This window comes from Pseudonaja textilis, chromosome 5, assembly GCF_049901715.1.
Source record: "Pseudonaja textilis isolate UNSWEBS1 chromosome 5, rPseTex1.2, whole genome shotgun sequence".
NCBI classification, from domain to species: domain Eukaryota; kingdom Metazoa; phylum Chordata; class Lepidosauria; order Squamata; family Elapidae; genus Pseudonaja; species Pseudonaja textilis.
In genome coordinates, this window is record NC_141994.1 from 35,899,849 (window position 1) to 35,921,560 (window position 21,712).

Consider the following 21,712-nt stretch of genomic DNA (forward strand, 5'->3'; position numbering starts at 1 on the left):
TTGTGTGTATTTTTTCTTCACAGTGCCACCTTGGGCCTTAATAGCCATAGCCATAGTTGCCATCCTATTAGTCCTTACCTGCTGTTTCTGTCTGTGTAAGAAATGCTTGTTCAAAAAGAAAAACAAGAAGAAGGGCAAGGAGAAGGGAGGGAAGAATGCAATTAACATGAAAGATGTAAAAGATTTAGGCAAGAACTTGAAAGATCAGGTAAAGTATATACCATGTTCTTAAATTTATACTGTATTTGAATATTTAAATGTACAGACTGAGAGGAAGAGATAATGATATTTTATTTGTATTTTTTTCTCTTTGTGAAAACTCAAATAAAATTTACAAAAAATAAATAAATAATAAAATAAACAACAAAAATTATAACTATATTGAAAATTGACTAGTTACAATTGTTATAATGGAAATTTCTTAAATTTCTATCACACTATTTTCTTGATCAGCACCCTTAATTTGAGTTTGGGCTGCTACAGATGCAGCTCCTGGGTGTTTTCAGATTTGTAGCTCAGGTTCAGAACAGCTGAAGTTTATTAAGTATACTAGATTTACAACACATAATAGATATTTATATTTCTAAGAAGGAGTTCACAACATAGTAACCAAGATGGCTGAGTTAGCTTTCATCTCACAAAACCACATTGAGATTCCCCATCAAGGTAATGTTTTATTTATTTATTTGGTCTAAAAATTTTCAAAATCATCAAATTTGGTAAGATTTTGATAATCATAGATGACAAAACACCAAATGAGAATACCAAAATCAGGATTAAGAGTTTGTGATTACTACTTAAAATTTCATAACATTGAGGTGTAATCATCATATTGTATGCTGGAATCCAGTGTCTGAAGAGATTGCCAACCAATGCACAACAAAAAAAAAAGTATTTTATTGATTGATTTTCTGCTATTAAGGCAGTGTTGTTGACTCTCAGCAAACCCATAGTCAAATTTTGTTCATTATATGCCCCTAACCTGGTCCTTCAAGTCTTCCAGAAGTGTACCCATTGCCATTGTACCATAGTCCATTCACCTTGCTGCTGGTCTTTTCCTTATTTTCTCTCCTTCCACCTGTCCCAACATCAGAACCTTCTCCAGAGAGTTAGGTTTTTACATAGCGTATAAAAAGTATCATAATTTGAGCAGGGTCATTTATGCTTCGAGTAAGAACTCTAGATTGATTTATTCTTTTATATGCATATTTAATTAGAAATAACAACCAAGTTAGTATCTGGAGCACAAATAAAGCATATTCTATTATTCCTTCTGTAGCATACTCGTCTGGCTCCTTAAGTCTACTTGTAATAAGGTATAGCCCAGGTTATTGGGACTGTCATTTCTTTATCCCAAATTAACCTCAGCCCATCTTATTAACAGCAAAATGTAAATAAGGCTTTTTGATCAAAGAGTTTGATTTTTTCCACTTCTTTTTAAAGCAATGATTGCTAAATACTAGAATATGAATGGTAAAAGTTATTCCTTTTATGTCAAATTTTATGTCAAATTTGATGAAAGAGGAAGATTATGAAGAATAGCTTTTCATTGATAGTATTATGTGTAATCAATTTATATCCCTGCTATATGAATAAAGAGCAGCCCTTAGGTTATGTACATTGCTAGTTACTGATAAATTCTATCAGAAGTGCTACATAACTATTCTTTAACAACAGCACGCTACCTCCCAGTGAAATGTGAATGTTGGTGTCATGGAAATGCATCTTTTGATTTGCCAAGCAAGTGTGTGCAGAATTTTCTAGAAAATGCTCTATAAATTTGATAAAACCAATATTCTAAAGGAAAGTTATTGCAATGAAGAACAAATGAATAGCATCTAAAGAAAAGTGAACTAGCCCACATGCAGAATTTAGAATTAAAATTTATTTGATAGTATATTCTTGAATTAAGCACTTCTTGTTATAAATGTTATAAATGTAGGTGATAAATTTGTCCTATTATTTATAAACTAATAACATATTGGTAGAAACTTGAAAAGGTTAGCACTTTATTACTTAGCTCTATGATTAAACAAATATGAGCCCACAAATTTGGATAAGTTTTAGGAAAGATTTTGGGGGATTTTAGGATTAGCAAAACCATATGTTGTTTGAGGTAAAGTAATAAATATTGTTAAGTCACCTTTATATCATCAAGTAAGTTATTCCAGCAGTTACTGTGGAAACTCACTCAAGGAAATCCCTGGATATAGATATGAAACAATAATTAATAAAAATAACCAATTATATGTGATTTTTTAAAAATACCCAAGTCACTTTCCTGGAGGAAGTCTTATTCTACGTAATGGTAGAATTGGTTTCACTTTTCCAGTAGACCCTTCTACTTTCTGCTCACTCTTGCCTTGGACAAACTGAGATAAGGGATGAAGGTGTGATTTTGCCACAGACATTTCCCTTTGTCCCTGAGATTTTAAAATGTTAGCTATTCCTTTACACTAATAAAGTACACCTTTACACTAATTGTCAAATATATATTTAAACTATACTGATAGAAATCCTTCTGTTGCTCTGGAACTGACATAATCTTTGATGTTCCAATAGAAGAGAATAGGGTTGAACAGTGGAATCCTTGGTGCTACTGAAGATGTTAGCTAGTCAGGTAATGAACTGTATGCAAAAAAAAAAGGCAAGCCCAAGAGCACCAAGAACTCATTTTCATTGTTTAACAGTTGTATTGGATTTTTGTTCAATGCACAAGTAACTGATGCAATAAATACAAAATTGTCATTGTTCATCTCTTATCTCTCCTTTCATTATGAAGTAGAACACGTAGTCCAACACTATGATTCAGTTGCATTATGGCACTGGATCATCATTTTCCTTGAGATGGATGGAGAGAGAGAGAGAGAGAGAGAGAGAGAGAGAAGCAGGCAGGCAGGCAGGCAGGCAGGCAGGCAGGCATGGACAGGCAGACAGGCAGGCAGACAGATAGAGACAAACAGATGGATAGATGGATAAACAGACAGAAGGACAAACAAATAAATGGATGAATATGTATATTTATATGTTTTGTTTGTATCAATATCTTCATGTGAATTTCCTATTAGCTTGGAGAATTGAGTTAGATGCTTAAAACAATAAATCCCTCTGTAAGGTGCACTAGTCAGTTGCACTATACAGGTTTTCATTTCAACAGAGAAATTTAAAATCACTAGCTTATCACTGAGAACCTTAAATTTTAAGAACAACTTTAATTAATGAGTTAACAATTCAGAACTGATTTAGCCATTTTTAACCCATTCTGGCAATAGCAAATATTTGTTTGTAATATATATGTTAATTGTGACTCATTCTTTATTACTGATCAGTTATGGTAATTGTAATCGATATTTCATTGGAAGATAGTCTGAAACTGCTCTTTTAGGGATCTATGGAAAAGAAACTTTGTACATTGGTAATGATTTAATGATAACCATCTGTTATGCTTTTTAATAGGACAAACTGAATTTATTTTGTTGCTGTATTTTTGTGCACTTTGTTATGTCTTTTTAATAAAGCGTTTTTCTATTATAACAGTATATTATTAAATGTGTTCCATTATATTTGTTGAGATCTGGATAAATGACCAAAAAGTTATTTAGTGATTCTGGTCAACCTACAATTAAAAAAGAAAGAAACAATATGCATAGTAAAAAAAAAAAAAATCTGACCAGAAGACTAATTCAGTAACAGGGGAAAAAAGTATAACAACCTATAGTAGCTTGTTTTATGGGCATCTGCAAGAAACATTTTCCACTGATGTTTGTGGCTAATTCCATCTTACTATGTGAATTTTAGAGCAGCCTTTTTCTTATTGATCATCCATCTTGTTTGAAGGTCGTGCAATATTAAGTCCATTTTTTTTCTAGAAGGCACCTGATTTGGGATGGCTGTTTTGAGAATGCAGGAAAAAATATTTTCTAATCTTTTACATCATAAATGCTGTCATTATTCAAAAGAACCTTTTTTATGTGTCCATGTGAATAGACTCCATGTACATACAGCATTTAGAATCATGAATATAATTTAAAACCAATGGTATAGTGATTAGATTTACCTTAAATGTCCCTATTCAGAAATAAGTCTCACTGCCAAATACAAAAATGTTCAGACCCTTGCCATTCAGGAAGTACACTCTATAGCTCTATTGAGATTCCCTTTTCTAGCCAATGATTAACTCCAGTCAGATGGCAGCAACTTGTCAACAGTAGCTGATGTCTATTGCAATGATGGAATTCAAAAATTTTTACTACCAGTTCTGTGGGCATGGCTTGGTGGGCATGGCAGGGGAAGAATACTGTAAAATCTCAGTCAGAGGTGATATTTGCTGATTCTCTGAACTACTCAAAATTTCCACTACCGCTTCTCCAGAACTGGTCAGAACATGCTGAATACCACCTCTGGTCTGTTGCCAGATGTCAGTCTTGGTTAATACAGGGATGGGAAAATAAAGTGTATCTTTTCCACTGGGGAGTGAAAGACAGGGCAAATCATTGTCATACAATTACCAAGAATATGAAGTTGCCATGAGTAAACTCTTTTGAAGGATATTTAACATTGTCCTTACAACTATTAAATGCATGCCCTTTTTTAAATCTCACTACCCTACCCAAATCAAGTTTACTTGTATTTTCATTCTACTGTTTTCAATAAGTTTTAATAAGTACCTTCCAGGGTACATCATATTTATTTTATGTGTATAATATATATCCTTAGAAATAGGAAAAAGAAAGGTCGAAGATTATAAGTCTTAAGTGTATTAAAAGGTTCAGTAGAAAGAATATATGTAAAAGGTCATTTCTCCATGGTTTTACTAATATTTTTGTGTGGATGTTTTAATTTTTATTTCTTCCTTCTATGTCCTCCTTATCTATGTTGTGTCTCATGACTGTTCTGGATTGTCACTTGCGGTAGGTTTATTTTGCTCTTTGGACACATGTAAAGCAGTGGTGGGATTCAGATTATTTTTACTACCAGTTCTGTGAGCGTGGCTTGGTGGGAGTGGCAGGGGAAGGTTACTATAAAATCTCCAGTCAGAGGTAGTATTTGCTGCTTCTCTGAACTACTCAAAATTTCTACTACCAGTTCTCCAGAACTGGTCAGAACCTACTGAATACCACCTCTGATGTAAAGTAAATCTCTAATGTACTTAATGCCCCAATAGCTGTGGCTCCTCAGCCTGAGATTTATGCAAAGCTTTTACACCATCAAGAGGCTGAACTAAATTGATTTATTTATATTACAGGATTTAATACTCATTTCCTTTATTCTCTGTAACTTGTGCTAAGCTGAAAAGTGTTAGACATTTCAGATTTTGATGTGCACAGGTTTTGTTTTCTTTTTGGTTACATGTCAAAGTACCAGAATGGCTGTATAATTTTCTGATGCTATTTTTTTTCTTGTTTGAAAGAGGAGGGAAATTTGCTTTAGTTCAACCTTTGTGAAAAGAGGTGAGCTAATCATATAACTGATATACTGAAAAAAATATTAGGAATTTAGCAGCATGTCTCAAAAATAATTGCATCATTAGTCTCTAACCTTTATTATGTCACAATTTATTAACAGAGAGGAGAGCACTTTAAATTATATCAGGCTGAATTTTTTTTCACTAGCTAAATTATATGGAAAGCATACTTCATGTTTATACTGAGCTATTGGGATTCAAGTATAATTTCTAGCAATAAAAGTGTAACAACCTAACATTGCAGATCAAGATAAAGATTATTTATTTTAAAACAGGAAAAAAGGAAACATATATGGGATTAGAGAAGATGAACAAATACTCTTGTGAATAATCTAATTTAATTTACCAATATATTTTCCACCAATCAAGTGCCTCTATTCAACTCCAAATGGAACATGAAAAAAATTCAAATTTCTTCAAAGTAGTATATTCCAACTGAACTCTAGAAAGCATATAAATGGCTTTGAATGACAGTAAAAACCATGATAAAGAACAGACTAGCATGGCTTAGGAAGTCATTGCAAGAAACTAACTTGAAGATTCACACAAAGATAGAGGGCAAGCCTATTTTGCCTTGCAAGTTTTTATAACTTGAAGCTGTTATACTAAAATAGTTAACCTATCTGTTGTTGGTTTCTACATCTGATCTACCATACAGGGCAACAGAAAATGTTGGAATGTAGTCTTTCAGAGAACTCCCAAATTGATTCTTATTGAAGCAATTTGCATTTATGATCAACAATATTATTCTTATCTTTATTTATACATAAAGTTAAAAAGTGCTAAAAAAAACCAAAATTAGAATGCAAATGTTATAGTTACGAATCAAGATGATGAGCAGCCTAGGGGTGAGAATCTTATCTATCCCATCAGCCATTCCCAATGTATCAGGCCCCCTGTGGGGGCTCCAGCCCAAACAGACCCAAGTTTTTAGGTTCTTCCTGTAGGCCAGGAGTGTGGTAGTGAATCTCACTTTTAATGGGAGGATATTCCAGAATGCAGAGGCCACAGCAGAAAAGGCTCTTGTCCTGGATTCACTGCCCAAAATTTGTTGGTGGATGGGATCCTTTTCTGCGGGAACAAATGGGGAGGATTAGTCCAAAAAGGGTAAGATTCCTTTGGATCTACATCCTGAAGCCATGCCATAAAAGGTTTGAAATACCTTTTATACCTTGATTAGACCCAGAAACAAATTGGATACCAGTGCAGCTCATGTAACAATGGTGTTACATGCCACCTCAAGAGCCTACAGAATTATCTGTGCCACTGAATTCTATACCAGTTGCAGTTCTGAATACTCTTCAAGAGTAGCTCCATGAGAGACTGTGCACAGGGCCTGGATTGTTGGTCTATCTGTGGTGCAACCCCATCCAGACCTAAGGATGATGAACCCCCAGATCCTGAGGCCTCTTGAACGCACAGAATTATCAGGGTTCATATGAAGCCTATTGTCCCCCATCCAAACCCCAAGCACTGCCTCTTGAGACTGCTTTTTAAAAATGTATTTTTATTGGAAGGATTGTTTATGAGGGGTCCTTGGTACTCTCTGAGCTTGCTTGTTCTCTTGCAGATGTTTCATTACCCAAACTAGGTAACATTTCAGTACTAGTGACTGTCTCATGATTCAGACTAGCATTGATGATGTTATCTAATTTGGGTAATGAAACAACTGCAAGAAAACAAGCAAGTTCAGAGAGCACCAAGGATCCCTCATGTCAACCCTGAACTATAAATATTCTCTTTTATTAGGATTGTTTTTTTTGTTTCATCTGAGTTGAACATTTTTAAAATCCTTTATCTTGTTTTCTTAATATATTTATTAAATGATATAGTAATATGTGATTTGTGGCTTTATTCTTACTATTTTTGAATCCCAAATTACGTTGAATCAGATTTATTTTATAGAAATTAGATAATTCTATTCCATTATCTCAAAAGCCATCAGTGCCAGTTGGCATACTTATAAAGAAAAAAGAGTAGAGACTAAAATAGAAAGGTAAATTGCCAGAATGAGAATGAGAGTTTTTTCCACATACACCACAATTTATTTTCATACTGCAAAAAAAGCAATTGATGTCATATTTTTATACATTTAATCATACAGTTTATGTCACCTAAAATAAAACTTTAAGCCTATTTTTTTTATGAAATACATGATGAAACAAATTTAAGTTTCATGCTAACTAAAATTGACAATCCTAAAATTTCATTGTAATCACTGGATCTCTTTTCCCTGTTGTTTTAAATTTAAAAAATGGAATGCAATCTCGTGATGTTTATACAAAAATGTCATGAGATTCAATGTAGCTGGTACATATCAGATAATAACTAACTGAATTAAATCCTTGAACATACTTTTTTGAGAAACCATCCCTATTGAGTAAAATGTTAAACATAGATATTTGGAAATAAGTCTCAAAAGTTGGCATACAAAATATTGTCTGCCCATTTTTAAATCTAAATGATAATAAGATGGAATTTTGTTTCAAATACTGCTTCAATCAATACTTTTAACTTTTTCTTTTTTATAAAGTCTCTTGGAAATTACTCTCAGTGCCTTCTTAAAATTAATGATACTTTATTTCAGATAAATTTGCATGTGTTAGTCATCCTTAATTGTTTAAAAATGACATATCTTTAAATCACTTTGGTTCAGCCTATTTTTAAATTAATATCCAATGAAAAGAAAAAGAGAATGAAAGGAGTCCTGATTTTTTTGTGACTGTACATTTGTTAATGCCTTAGTGGTACCTTTGCTTCTACATTCAACCTAAATGAAAACAAAAACATTGAAGCTGTTTGACATTTTACTTTTTGAAGAAATTATATGCAATAACATTAAAATAGCAGTAATTCTGCCGAAGCACTTTGCTTTAATGTAGATAATTCATAGCATGTACAATTGATTTAAATTGGAGGACTTTGCTACTTTGCTTATATAATAGCATGCTTATTCACAACTGTCTTTGGACAAGCAGTATGATTCAATTTGATTTTTAAAAATTAAGTATCAAGTTGACATTCTCTTTGTGTTTCAGGCATTGAAACAATTGTTGCTTGCAATATCCCCAAGAGAGGCCTTTTCCTTCTTTCCTAGCTGTTTTGCTGCTTGCTGCTGATAATTCATTGTATATTTGGACCAATCTAAATATATATAGACAACATAATGCCATCATGCTTGCTTTTTTGCTTCACAAGCAGAAGTACTTGATTTTATTTTGTGATGAAATTATTTTAGGACTTTGCTTATAAATCAGTCATCTTTATTGGCACTTTTATTGCTCTTAATTGTTTACAGGCCCTTAAGGATGATGATGCTGAAACTGGATTGACTGATGGAGAAGACAAGGAAGAAGCCAAAGAAGAGGAAAAATTAGGGAAAATCCAATATTCCCTGGATTATGACTTTCAGAACAATCAGGTTCGAAACAAATGTGATTTTAGAATTTTATGAATTAAAACCCAGTATTGATAATCTGCAGAAAAGTGCTATCCTGTCTCTTAGAGTATAAATGGTTAACTCAATTTCTCCCTTATCTGGAGATGTTCCACAGAACCAACTACTCACTGGTTCCTTGGTTTTTGCAGTAGTTATTGACTTCACTTCTTCAATTTGTCCTATCTTTCTTGGAAGTCAACTTTCTTTGAATAGTACTTATTTGGATTATCATTGACTGTTGCTTATATCCTAAGAACTACCAAATGAACAGTATACTGATTTTTAGATTAAAATATAATTTATTAAAATATATGTTCTTAATCATTTTTACTATACCTAGACTTCCATGACTAAATCATAAAAGCTTGCTACAGGTGTTTTCTTTTTGTATCCAAAATCTCCTTATCAGATTGCCTATGTTTGAAAACTTAAAACACTCTCTTTAAAAATAATAAAATAAATATAGCTCTATAATACAAAATTATACCAACTAAGCAAACACTAATCAGTTATTAATTTATATGTATCAAATCTCATTTTCACATCCACAGCTAATAAAAGATGTTAACTTTCATAATTAATCAACATGTCAATATGTTTTTGTTTCTATAGTCTATTAAAACACTTCTCTGTATCATAGTATTATATTTGAGACACAGCTAAATGGGAAATATAATTAAATTATATTTACATTATATGTGCATGTACATAAAAGATTGTGCTAGTGTTTACCACAATGGTAATACAGCCTTCATATACATTTAATATACATGCCAGGTACATTCTTCTTAATATTTTTTCCATCTATTAACAATTTAAATGTTACCTCATAATCATAGGCAGGGTAGTATAAATTAAAATCAGTTGTATCATTTTAATTTATAATTTTAATGATAATTGATAGTAATTGGTCATTTTAATAATGACTATATGCAGGTGGATAAACTTCACTCCTTCATATTTCTAATACTTTCTTATAATAATTTCCAAGATTCAACTTCTATCAAATCTTTCCATTAACTTAAGCTGAATGCCAAGTTTTTATCATGCAATTTTGCATCTTTCTATTGAAAAGAGGGAGGGAAAGCCCAAGATGGATTCTCTAAGCCAAAGGTTAGTTCAAATTATAGCTACTTAAAGCAAGGCATTTCAGTCCTTTTAGAGTAATCGTTGGTTGAAGTAATCATTGGTTGAAGTAAAAATGAAGTACATTTTTCTAGTTCAGATACATCCTGAGAAGAGGCTTCATGTAATTCAGCTCCTGTCCTGTGGTAATCCTTTAGTTTACTAATTCCTGAAGCCTGGCTTTGGTTAAAGTTTCATCTGGTCCAGAACTTAATAGGCCTTACTATTCTCACATATTCCTAACTCAAAGAACACCAGAAAACTAAAAGACTAGTATGTATGTATTAATGCACCGACATGTCAGGAACAAGTTCTTCTTAAATGTCTGATTAAAATTTTGCTGAACTAATTCTTTCCCTCTGTCTCATCTCCTTTTCCAGCTTCTAGTAGGGATAATTCAAGCTGCTGAGCTGCCTGCTTTAGATATGGGTGGTACATCTGATCCATATGTGAAGGTTTTCCTGCTTCCCGATAAGAAAAAGAAATATGAGACGAAAGTTCACAGGAAAACCCTTAACCCTGTCTTCAATGAACAATTTACATTCAAGGTATTATAGTGTCCTTTCTTTTTCATGACTTATGTTTACTAAAGTTTAACCATATACCTTACCAAGGAATTGCTTATAGCCTAATTAATTCTTATTGTTAACACAATGATTTTTTTAAGTAATACCTATTTCAGAGGTTGCCTTCTTGTAAAAATATACTTAAAAACAAGAATATTCCAACTGTACTCACAAGCCTTGCTGCTTTCTATCTTTCCTTAATATTGTCTTAAATTTGGGAACTTCTGGTTTGAGCTTCTTCAGTGACAGACGAAACCTTGTCTCTGCGAGGCTTCGATCTGTGCTCGCCACTGGAGCGCCCTGAGCCAGCTGGTTTCAGGGCTAAGCCACCCTGTAGAGGTGGTGAAGAGGGGGGAACCTGCCAGCAGGGTTGAGGAGAGCCGCATCTCTCCTCCCCAGCTGGCCATTACTCCCTTTCCCGAAGGCGGTTGCAGTGGTGGTCAGAAATGGCCATCACAAAGAAGAACTCTACCAGAAAAGAATGTGCAGGAGGAAGATAAGAAGAGAAAGTTTTGGTTGACCGGGTCAAACAGCAAAAGCAACAAATAAGGTACCCTGGAATTGAAACTGTTAAAAAACAATAACATTGTTCCCTAAGAAATTTTTAAGCTGCGAAGGAGAGAGAAAAAGGAAAAGATTTGGGTTTTTTTTTCTCCTTTTCCTATACTGACAGCTAAGAGACTTAAGCAAGAAATTGGAAAAAAAAATCCACTTTGACATCAATAGGCATTTAATGCTGAAAATAAAAACTCAAAGGGATAATAAAGATTTCTGGATAATTAAAAGCTTTTGAAAACAGGAAAGGAGAGAGGAAGAATAAAAGGGCAGGATCTGGAAGAGAGGAGACTGCTGGAATTAAAAAAGAACTTATAGCAAAAACTCAACAAGACTTCCAAAAGATACATTCTAACTGAAATATCGCAACAAAAACCCCAGGAAGAGAAAGTCGAAAAAGAAATAAGAAGATATAACTCGGGGACTATCTGGATTACTTGCTGATTTCTAGATTCTTGGTTATTGTTTTGAATGACTAAAATCAATCGGGTGGTTGTTTAAAACTGTTTAAAATGGCTCCACTTTTAGAAGAACTGAAAATGGAACTTAAAAAGTACAAAGAAGATGCACAAGAAGGGAGAGGTTCTTTTGGCTTCGTATTTCAATTTTTAGAAATGGAGATTTGGAATTATGAGAAACAAGAAGAAATGCTTGCAGAACAAGAAGATTGCGACAAAGAAGCTATCTTTAATGAACAAGTAATCTTAGATGGGGGAAAAAAGGAAAGGGGGGAAAGAGAATGGAAAGTTTAAGATTGGGAAAAACAACTCCAAAAAAGAAATAGAGTGAAAAATAAGTATAAAATCAGAACGCAACAGAAGACGGAAATGCAGAAGAGAGAATTAGAACTAGAGAGACAAGGGGGGGAAAGGGCAGCGAGAAGATGAGAGGGAAGAAAGAAAGGAAAAAAAAGTTATAAAGGACAGAAGCAAAATATAGAGAAACAGGGCCTATTTAGAGATAATGGGTGAAAATTAAATGGAAAAGGGGATTCTGCAAAGATACATAAGATAGTATGGTTATATTAGAAGCAGAAATAATTTTAGAAAATATGAAACAATGTATGATTAAAATGTCTGATAAAATAGCTATTGTAATTCAGTGGAATGCTTGTCAATAAATAAATGTAACAAAAGGTATATTTAATGATTTATAAAACATATGTAATGAGAAATAAGGGAAAAATTAATTATCGAGATTATATGTGTTTTTAAGGAAGTATGATATTTAATTGAAAAGAAGTTTTAAAGATGTTAAGATTTTAATGATTATTAATGATAGAACAGAACTGGAATGGAATGAGGGTTTATAATTACATATATTTACAATCTTTCTTCTTTTTTTTTAAAGAATATAGTGTGTATTATAAGAATGTACCAAGCAGAATTTGTTTGGAAGTTATGTACTATGTATTATATTGAAGGTCATAAACTCAAGCTATATATTGAAGTTTACATAAGAGTTGAATGGATGTAATTAAAAGATATAAAGGTGTCATCTTCCAATCAGTAACTACAGGAGAAAATTTGTTTAATGAGAAAAGATAATATGAAATTGAAACAGAACAGACAAATGTATAAATATAATGATTTGAACTGAGATGAGATAATCAAAATAAAATTGAGAAAATTAAAAGAGGGGAAAAACTATATAGAAAATGTAAAATAGTATAAGATATGGAATAGAATACAAAAAGGAGCATGAAACTGAGTTTTGTGTCTATATAAAGAAGTTCAACCTGGGACCATGCTATTTTCAAAAAAGATGTTTTACTTGTATTTTGTATGTGTGAAAACCCAAATAAACCTTTATTTAAAAAAATATTGCCTTAAATCTGATTGATTTTATTAAAAGTAACAATATACTGTGATGCTGTCATACTGACTGTTTGGATGTTATGAAAGCTGACCTGACTTGTGAGGTGGGTTATAAACTTGCCTAGAAAAGAACATAATAAATACAGCAAAACAAAGAATTGTTTAATAATTCCTTTTCCACTAGACCTATTGGAGGGAATAGAGTATTATTCCCTCTTAAAGAAAATAGCACAGTTAACTGATGTTATTAACACCATGTGAGATAATCCTCCTAGTGTTTTCAAGATGGAAATGAGATTCAAACTGGAATCCATAGCTGCTAGAAACTTAGTGATATTCACAAAAGATAATAAGACGTCTTAATATTTTCTCTGAAGGTTAGGAGCCAGGTCCATTATAGGCCAGGAAATCTTTCAGCAGTCACATAATCTGCTTTGTGTGCTTTGTTATGAGGTGTAACAATGAAATCTTTATATACTTATCCAGAAATAAGCACCATTTTAAAAACATACAGAATATAACATTAAAGAAAAGCAAATCAGGATTACTTTCCATCCCTTTGGGTGGCTAAGGATCTATATTTTCCTTGATCCTAAAATAATTTTAGAGGTATCACTATATGAAGTATATGTTAAAAATGATTTTCTGGGATGTTTCAAAAGCTGACAAAAGTAACAGCTCTTGGATCTAAGCTGACGATTAAACTAAGATTAAATAAATCAAAACATCCAGTCACTGCCTCTACAAACACCGAAGTTCTAGTATCCTTTTATAATATCAGCAAACATGTACATTAATGTACAGATGTTATTTCCTGCTTATCTTAAATAAAAGTTTTTCCTGTTTCTTTTTTAAATCTAAGGGTTTTTTCATCTATTATAAATGGCAAACTTTACAAGAAGGGAACCATTTTGAAAACAAATAAAAGCTAAATATATGTGAAGAACATAGGCTAAAAGCTTCATTTATTTGGTTTTAAGAATACATTTAGTGTTCATATTTGAAAATGAATAAAATCATTAAAAGCAGCCATGATTTGATATTCAGATCCAAACAGGTTTTGCCTTATAGCCCTATAAAAGATGCATCAACTGCATATCTTCTTCTTAATGTAATATAACTAAATACCGTGTTTCTCCAAAAAGATGACCCACCTTGAAAAGAAGCCCTATCACATTTTTGAAGGTATGCAATCAAATTAGCTCCACCCACAAACTTAGCTCTAATTAAGACCCTGCCCACCCCGGGATGCAGGGGGCGGGTTGAGGCACAAATGAGGATCAGTCCGGAGCTCTGTTATTAGCTGTAAATGCCTTCTGGAAAGCCCTCTGCAGCTGATAATAGAGCTCCGGATTGATCCAGAGCTCTGTTATCGTCTGCAAATGCCTTCCAACAGACATCTAAAAGTGAAACGGAGGCCAGATGCATGCGAGTGGCGGCAAGCGGCCACAGAAGTAGACCAGCAGTGGGCTCCTGCTGGGGGGCTGTCAGTGTCACCGCTGTGAGGTGAATCAATAATTAGAACCCTGCAAAAGAAGGCCTAGCTGTTTTTTCAGGAGTCAAAAGAAAATAATACCCGGCCTTCTTTTTGGAGAAATAAGGTAACAACACTTTATACTCTATAGCAGAGAACAGCTGGAAAATAATCAAGAATATGGCTTCCTGTTACCAAAATATACAGGAACATATCATAGTAAAGGGCAAGCCTCATCATTAGCAAGATGAAATTCTAAAGAGAAAATAATAAAATTCTTTTCCAAAAACTCTATCGAGTTTTTAATTATTCTATGCCAGATAAGGAAAAAACACCCATTCTTTTTTATCATCCTATAACTTTTGGGAAGAGAGAAGTGACAGCATGATTTATTGAAGGGAACTTCTAATAGTATTGAAAGCTTATGTGTCTGGGCAGATAATTTGCCTTTAGCTTCATGATGGAGAATAACTTGTAGAACTCCAGGCAAAACTTTCTGATTGATGAATGAGTTCCCACATTTTTCTATGGATTACTGTATTGTGGCCATTAAAAAATGTCATCAAAATCCTCTGCAAGAAAATGTGCCTTTTCTCTCCTTTCAGGTAAACGGAGATGGCAGATAATAAAGGAAAGGTTTTGAATTACAATCAAGGCATATTTACTTTTAAAGGTCTTATAAGTGGCTACATTTTTGTTTTTTTCTCTTTTTCTAATTTAGGTGCCGTATTCTGAACTGGGAGGAAAAACTTTAGTGATGGCTGTATATGACTTCGACCGCTTTTCTAAGCATGATATTATTGGAGAATATAAAGTTGCCATGAACACTGTAGATTTTGGTCATGTGACTGAAGAATGGCGAGATTTGCAGAGTGCTGAAAAAGAAGAGGTAAGAAACTATATCCTTTGTTAGAATTCATTCAGTTTTAATCTTAGCTTCTGTGTTTCATTCATTAATCTTAGCATAGCCTTTTTAAATGAAGAAAATAATGAAAGTCTCAATGCAAAGCAATTCCCTGGCACAGGAGAGATTACCTGTAGGACTTCTCATCTCAGGAGTGATACCCTAAATGCATGCATATTTTGGCTCACTTCTTGGGACCCTGGAAAGTTTTCACTTATTTCACTTATTGATGTACATCCCATGTTGAACTGATGTACAAGTTCTACATTATAGCCATGATGCTTAAGATCAGAATATTGTAGCTAAAGGTCTTCAAATTTCATTTTGTCTGTTATGTGCCCTAGCTATTCGTTTTTATCTTCTTGCCCTTCTAATATGTACAATCAACTATTTCTTTAGTTTGTTTTGTGTTATGGAATCTAATACTGGGCACCTCTTTTTGAAAGTATCTTGGGACTCAGGCTCATTTCTTGGGACCCTGGAAAGTTTTCACTTATTGATTTCAGATAGTTCATATACCGTGTTTCTCACAAAATAAGGCCAGGCCTTTTTTTTTGACCCCCCCCCAAAAAAATGGCTAGGCCGTCTTTTCAGGGGTGACTTAACTTCTCCCCCTTGCACCCTCGGGCGGGTGGGTGGCGATGGCTTGGATGTTGACCTTCCACCACCGTTGCTTTCCCTTCTCCCTGTGCTGCCGCAGCGTTTAGAGCAATGCCGCGGCATTTGGCACAGACATGCGGCATTTGGCGCAGCCATGGGGGGCCAGCCAGGGTTCCCCCCTGCAACCAGAGTCCGGTGGAGACACTCAGCTTCAGGCGCTCCTGTTGCCACCTTCCTGGGCATCGTTTGAAGGCAAAGCCCATTCTTTTAAAAATGACACCCTACTATGACAAAGCCTCCCCTGCCCGAGAGGGTAGCCCAAGCCCACGTGGGGAGGCAAATCTCCCCGGGCCACAGTGCAGGATTGGCCCACCCCAGGAGAAGCACCCAACCTCCATCCCTGCCTGGCGCCAGGCTCTGTGAAGAGCTTCACCTGGGGTGCCCAGCGCAGCTGACAGGCAGGCCCTCCTGCCTGGTGGTGGAGCTCTGGCCAAGGCAGTGAGTGCCTCCTCGCTGGGCCTTCCGCTCATCCCACCAGGGCTGCACCAGAGCCAGGCGGGCTGGGCAGAGCCAGGAAAGCGAGCCGTGGGTGCGCGCCCGCCTGCCAAGTAAAAGAGCTGGGACGACCTGAGCTTGGCTTCCTTCCCAAGTCCCTCAAGCCCGACCCCGAAGGGGCCACTGGGAGAGGCCACCGAGGCAGTGATAGCACCCACCCATCCGTCAACGCAGGCAGCACCATATCCAGGTATGCAACAAAAGTACTTCCTAACAGCAACCCCCCCGCCAATCCCCCCCATTTTGCATGTTTAATATAGGCCTTAATTTGGGGGGAGGGGCTTAATTTCATTTTATGCCTATAAAACATGCTGGGACTTCCTATTGGGGAGGCCGTATTGTTGGAGAAACACAGTAGAAGTTACATGTAGCTAAGATAGTATAATATACATAATTTCTTAGGGTCACCTGAATTTAAATGAAAATCTATATATGTGGAACATGATTGATTGATTGATTGATTGATTGGCCAAATGCTGTTTCAAATAAAATCAATATGACAGGTTCTGTTACACCAGGAAATGTTGTATGATTTTTTACTTTTTTCCCCCTCTTCAAATTGAACTTTGGGAACCTGGTTGATAATATAAAGAGTAAAGTTAACCAAAAATATTTTTATTATTGATAGTTGATTGATTTGGTTTCAAATAGATAGCAAGTTGAAATGTGTTTCCCAGTGCTTGAGTCTTTGTCTATCTTTTTATAATATGTGTACCAGTTTTCTGTCTTCTTGTTCTAATCAGAAATCATTTTCAGGAACCAATAGAACTTTGAATTTACTAAGGAAAATGGCCAAAAACAGCTTTACTATCTTCATTATATGCTACTGGCATTTCTTCTTGGCACTCAATTTCCATATTTATTTGTGGCACATTGTGGTGGTGTAGATGAATCTTTTAGGGCTAAACTATAGAAGAAATATGGGAACTAAACTATTGCAATAAATAGACTAATGTTCTTTCTGAGATTCTAGGCTTGACAGTAGCATAGATCAATGTCAATATTTATTGGGAATGATGGAAGTTGAACTCAGTCCCATGTAAATAATACATAATAGTTTGAAAGATTGGTGTTTAGAAAGTCATTGGAAAAGGATGCTAAACAATTTTTAAAAGAAAGTTTTCTTAATATATACTTAACATAACAGGAAGAATAAGTAAACATTATGTTCACTACTTAATGAGTATGGCAAAAGCCTTCGCCACTCCAAAAAAGAGACAGAACAACTCAATTTTGGCTAGCCTTCTCCAAAAGTGGATACATATTACCATGAAGAATTATAAAAAGCACAACTGCAACTGCAGCTTGATTGAAATATAATCATCTATGATCATGTATGAGTTCATATATAGGCATTTAGGTGAAATAATATCCTAGAATACTGAAGGAACAAATCTTTACCCCAAGTTGACTTATCATGTGCTTATATACATAGTTGTTAATATAGATTTCAATTTTACTAGACAAAAATAAAATTCATAAAATATTTATGCAATGTCTCCATTTGTAGGGAGATTTTTCTTACGCTTGGTACTTTTTAAGAACCATTTCAAATGCTACCATTTATGCTTGTCTCAATGCACTGAAGATACTCCACAATCTCTCTAAGCAATTAATTCTACTGCCAAACTTTTCATATTATTGTGGGAGAGGAGCTTTTCCCAATACAGCCAGAATATACGTACCTTCTTGATAATTTTATTTGGATCACTGTACTGAGCAGGAAGTTACAATTCAATGGCCTGCAAAGTCCTTCCAATTTTAGGCTGCAATAATGGCCACTGGATTAGGAAAGGCCATCTTTGATTATCTATATTTGATATGAGCCACAGGTATTCTGTTGTGAGTATTCTGTATGAAATGGCTTTATGATGATTTTAAACAGCAAGATGGGCCTGTTATATTGAGACAATAAAATGTCATGAGCTACCCAAACAAAACAGCAAAAATTGATGCAAAGATTGCTGAGGCCAGATGTGCATCACTGGCTATGTGTTTGGCTTGTTAGTGCTCAACAGCATGGTACCACAACCTGGCCCACTAATTATTGTAAAAACATAATTAAAATCAACTTAAAACCCGAAGCTTCTGGATTCCATCCAAATTATACAACAAATGTAATTATGTTCCATTACTGAAAAGACATTTGATAACAGACTTCATTTCCTTTCTTTTTTTAATTACTGAATGTAATGTTAGTCATAAAAAAACCAAATGTACAGTCTGTTCCACTAATACACATTTTATGGAGAATTTTTCTTTCTTCATTTTATATCTATGTATTACTAAAATCTTCACTGTCATGACTTTTAACTGAGCAAAATGGTGCATCATAGGGCAACAATTTTTGAACCAAGGTACTTCATATGGGCTAATTTACAGAATGTGTTTAAAATCCAGGATCCATAATTCCCAAAGGAATGAAATTTGGGGAAGTTGTCACTACTTTAATGCTACCATACTGGCTGCTGGTAAACTACAAGGGGTGCTGCAATGCTCACATGTTCTTCATTTCTAGTATTTCATGACAGTTTCCTAGACAGTCTTTCAATCACTTGCTCCCTGGCCTTTGCAACAACAGCAGGTAATTAATTACCTGTTTGCAGGGAAGGGAAGGGAAGGGAAGGGAAGGGAAGGGAAGGAAAGGAAAGGAAAGGAAAGGAAAGGAAAGGAAAGGAAAGGAAAGGAAAGGAAAGGAAGATTTTCAGTGTTTCCTGCCAGATTTTCACTAGGAAAATCAATGGGGAAGCCAGCAGGAAGTCAGAAGTCACTCCTGCTGCCAATGCTTTTTTTTGCCTGCCCTTGGACATTCTGTTTCTCTGTTTAAATATCTTTGAAGTGAATGGCAATTGGGTAATTTGGAACTGAGACTAAAATTTTAAATCTCATGGTTCACAGTTTTCTTTGTCCTCCCTTCCCTCAGCAAAGTGGCAGATAGTTCCTTAGGTTAGCCAATCTGTGATCGTTCTGTTTAGGTAAGGAAATATGTCTGAAAAGATTACCCAATAGTTACAAGTTGTCTAGTTTTCACATTTGTGACCTTAAGGGAAAAAGCTTTTGCAAGCCTTCTAATGACAGTTTGGCCATTCACTTAATGATCTCTAATTACTTGGGGGGTTTTCCTCTTTATATTTCTCTCTCTTTGCTAATAACATTTACTTTTAATGAGTGATGCACTGACCTATAAGACAAAAATATTGGATATTCTATTGCCCCCTTCATTGATAATTCGCCCTATTTTCAGGCCGCTTCCTAAAAGGGTCAGCAGTAAAACCAAAGGATGGGTTTTTAATGTGATATGGGAATCTGTCCCGTGTTGAATAACCCATGTAAACTTATAAAACAGATCTATGGCATTTTCCATCTTCCTAGTATGCACAAAACATTAGTGTTGATGTTTAAAAAGTATTTTCAAGATAAGACACAAGTGTATATATTTATTAACTTCCATGAGTTTTAAGAAACTATCATACTCTGCAGAAGACCGGTTACCAAGCAGATAAATGCTATCTGAACAACAAATCATGAGTTCATTTTATTTGACTCATTTAGCCTCTTTAATATCATAGTGTATGTGATTTCTACTTACTACATTCTACTTCAAACTACTGTTGGTTAATCGATGGCAATATAAACAATAGCAGGCAATGTTGTCACTTCCAAATATTGTTGGAGTCTATAATTTGTGGTCATTGGCTTGTAATGTCTTGTTGTTTAATTTATTTAACCAACAATATTCTACATTATAAAGCTCATTGTGTCAGGGTTGACACACTGATTTGCTAAGTAATCTTTTGATTTTAGTAAAGTATCAAACAATAACATTATGCCGGTGGAGCATATACAAATTGGCCATTCTGGCCATTCGCCATTTTGTGTAAGTTTTGTTTTGATGTTTGGATAAATTATTAAGGTTAGCAAAGGTTGGGAGCAACGAATTGAGTTCAAAACTCCACCCCACCCCTACACAACCCCACTCTATGTGAATTAGTATTCTAAGGCCAGCAGCATTATAAAGGGTGCTGTTATTACAATCTGGCTACTGCTGCTATTGTACAAAAATTAAAGATGACAAGGCCTTGTAGGCATTTTAAGTGTTTAAGCTCCAAATTCAGTTAAGCATTTATTTCTTTCAGTCTTCTGGAGACAAGACTCCTTTTACCACCATCCAAATTATCACAAAGGTAATAGGAAAAAGAAATGCATACTTCAAAAGGTTAAAGATAAAAAACTGAGAGAAGTTTGAGAACAAGAAACCTTAGTCATTTTCTTCAGAGTCCTTCTGTTAGTTTCTAAATGCCAATTTGGACCATGTCAGCAGTAACTATTTAATTTTGTATTTTTCCTTTAGATACATGCTAAACTGACATTTAAAGCACTTTGCACTCAGGTTGCAATAGACAGAATATATTTATTAAACAAAAAAATACCTTACACAAAGCATAGTCATGAAAAGAGCAAAAATTGGTTTCCCATTGTAAATTGCTGTAATAGTTTTAGACAGGCTGTGGGGTAAAAGGAAATATACAATGCAAATATTCTGAAATGGATTTATAGACAATATACCATCTAAAATAAAAGTTGATCTTTCAGTCCTAATTTATCAGCGAGGTTCTTTAGAATAACAACACAGACCAGTGGTATTCAACCACAGCTAACCTGATATTTTAGAAGCACAGAAAAAAGTTATAACATGAACATTTAATATGTTCTCTATCACTTAGCTATTTCTGCAGCAATTGTCAAAGAAATGTATGACTTTCTCACCTTGTATACCCTTTGTTAGACTTTGTTAATGAAAAGAGCTTATTGTTTATTTCACTGTAAATAATTGTAGCATTTATGTATCTACATAAACTCCTTCTTCAACCAAAAATGACCCATGAAAAGTATGCATTCCCAGAGAAGCTGTTGATTGTCCCTATTCCCCATTATGTGATGCCAGGAGGTATTATTTTATCTGGTCTTATAAAAAAAGCCTCTCCAAAGAAGTTAGCCATATAAGCTGAAGCGAAGCTTGAATATTACTGTTGAAACTGAATAATATATTTAAATTAGAATGGCATTTTATTTAAAAACCAAATAATATATTAAAGAGTCATGCATTTGTTTAAAAAAGAAAAATATGATATGATTTTTGTAATCTTCACATTCAGTATATTCATTACTTTTTTTTTCTTGTCCTTGCAAATTTATGTTTTTAACTTAGGTCA

General features: G+C 34.5%; 1 protein-coding gene across 5 annotated transcripts in view; it reads left to right on the plus strand.

Moving 5' to 3' along the window:
* The window catches only part of SYT1 (synaptotagmin 1), a 316,367-nt gene that overhangs the window by 226,390 nt on the left and 68,265 nt on the right, over positions 1-21,712 (plus strand). For 4 of the 5 annotated variants that reach the window (XM_087934497.1, XM_087934500.1, XM_087934499.1 and 1 more), the window contains 4 exons: positions 24-208; positions 8,763-8,885; positions 10,409-10,576; positions 15,162-15,329. In XM_087934497.1, coding sequence (XP_087790623.1) covers positions 24-208; positions 8,763-8,885; positions 10,409-10,576; positions 15,162-15,329 — 644 coding nt within the window. The remainder of the gene's footprint in view (positions 1-23; positions 209-8,762; positions 8,886-10,408; positions 10,577-15,161; positions 15,330-21,712) is intronic. The other variant, XM_087934501.1, reaches the window with a different exon arrangement.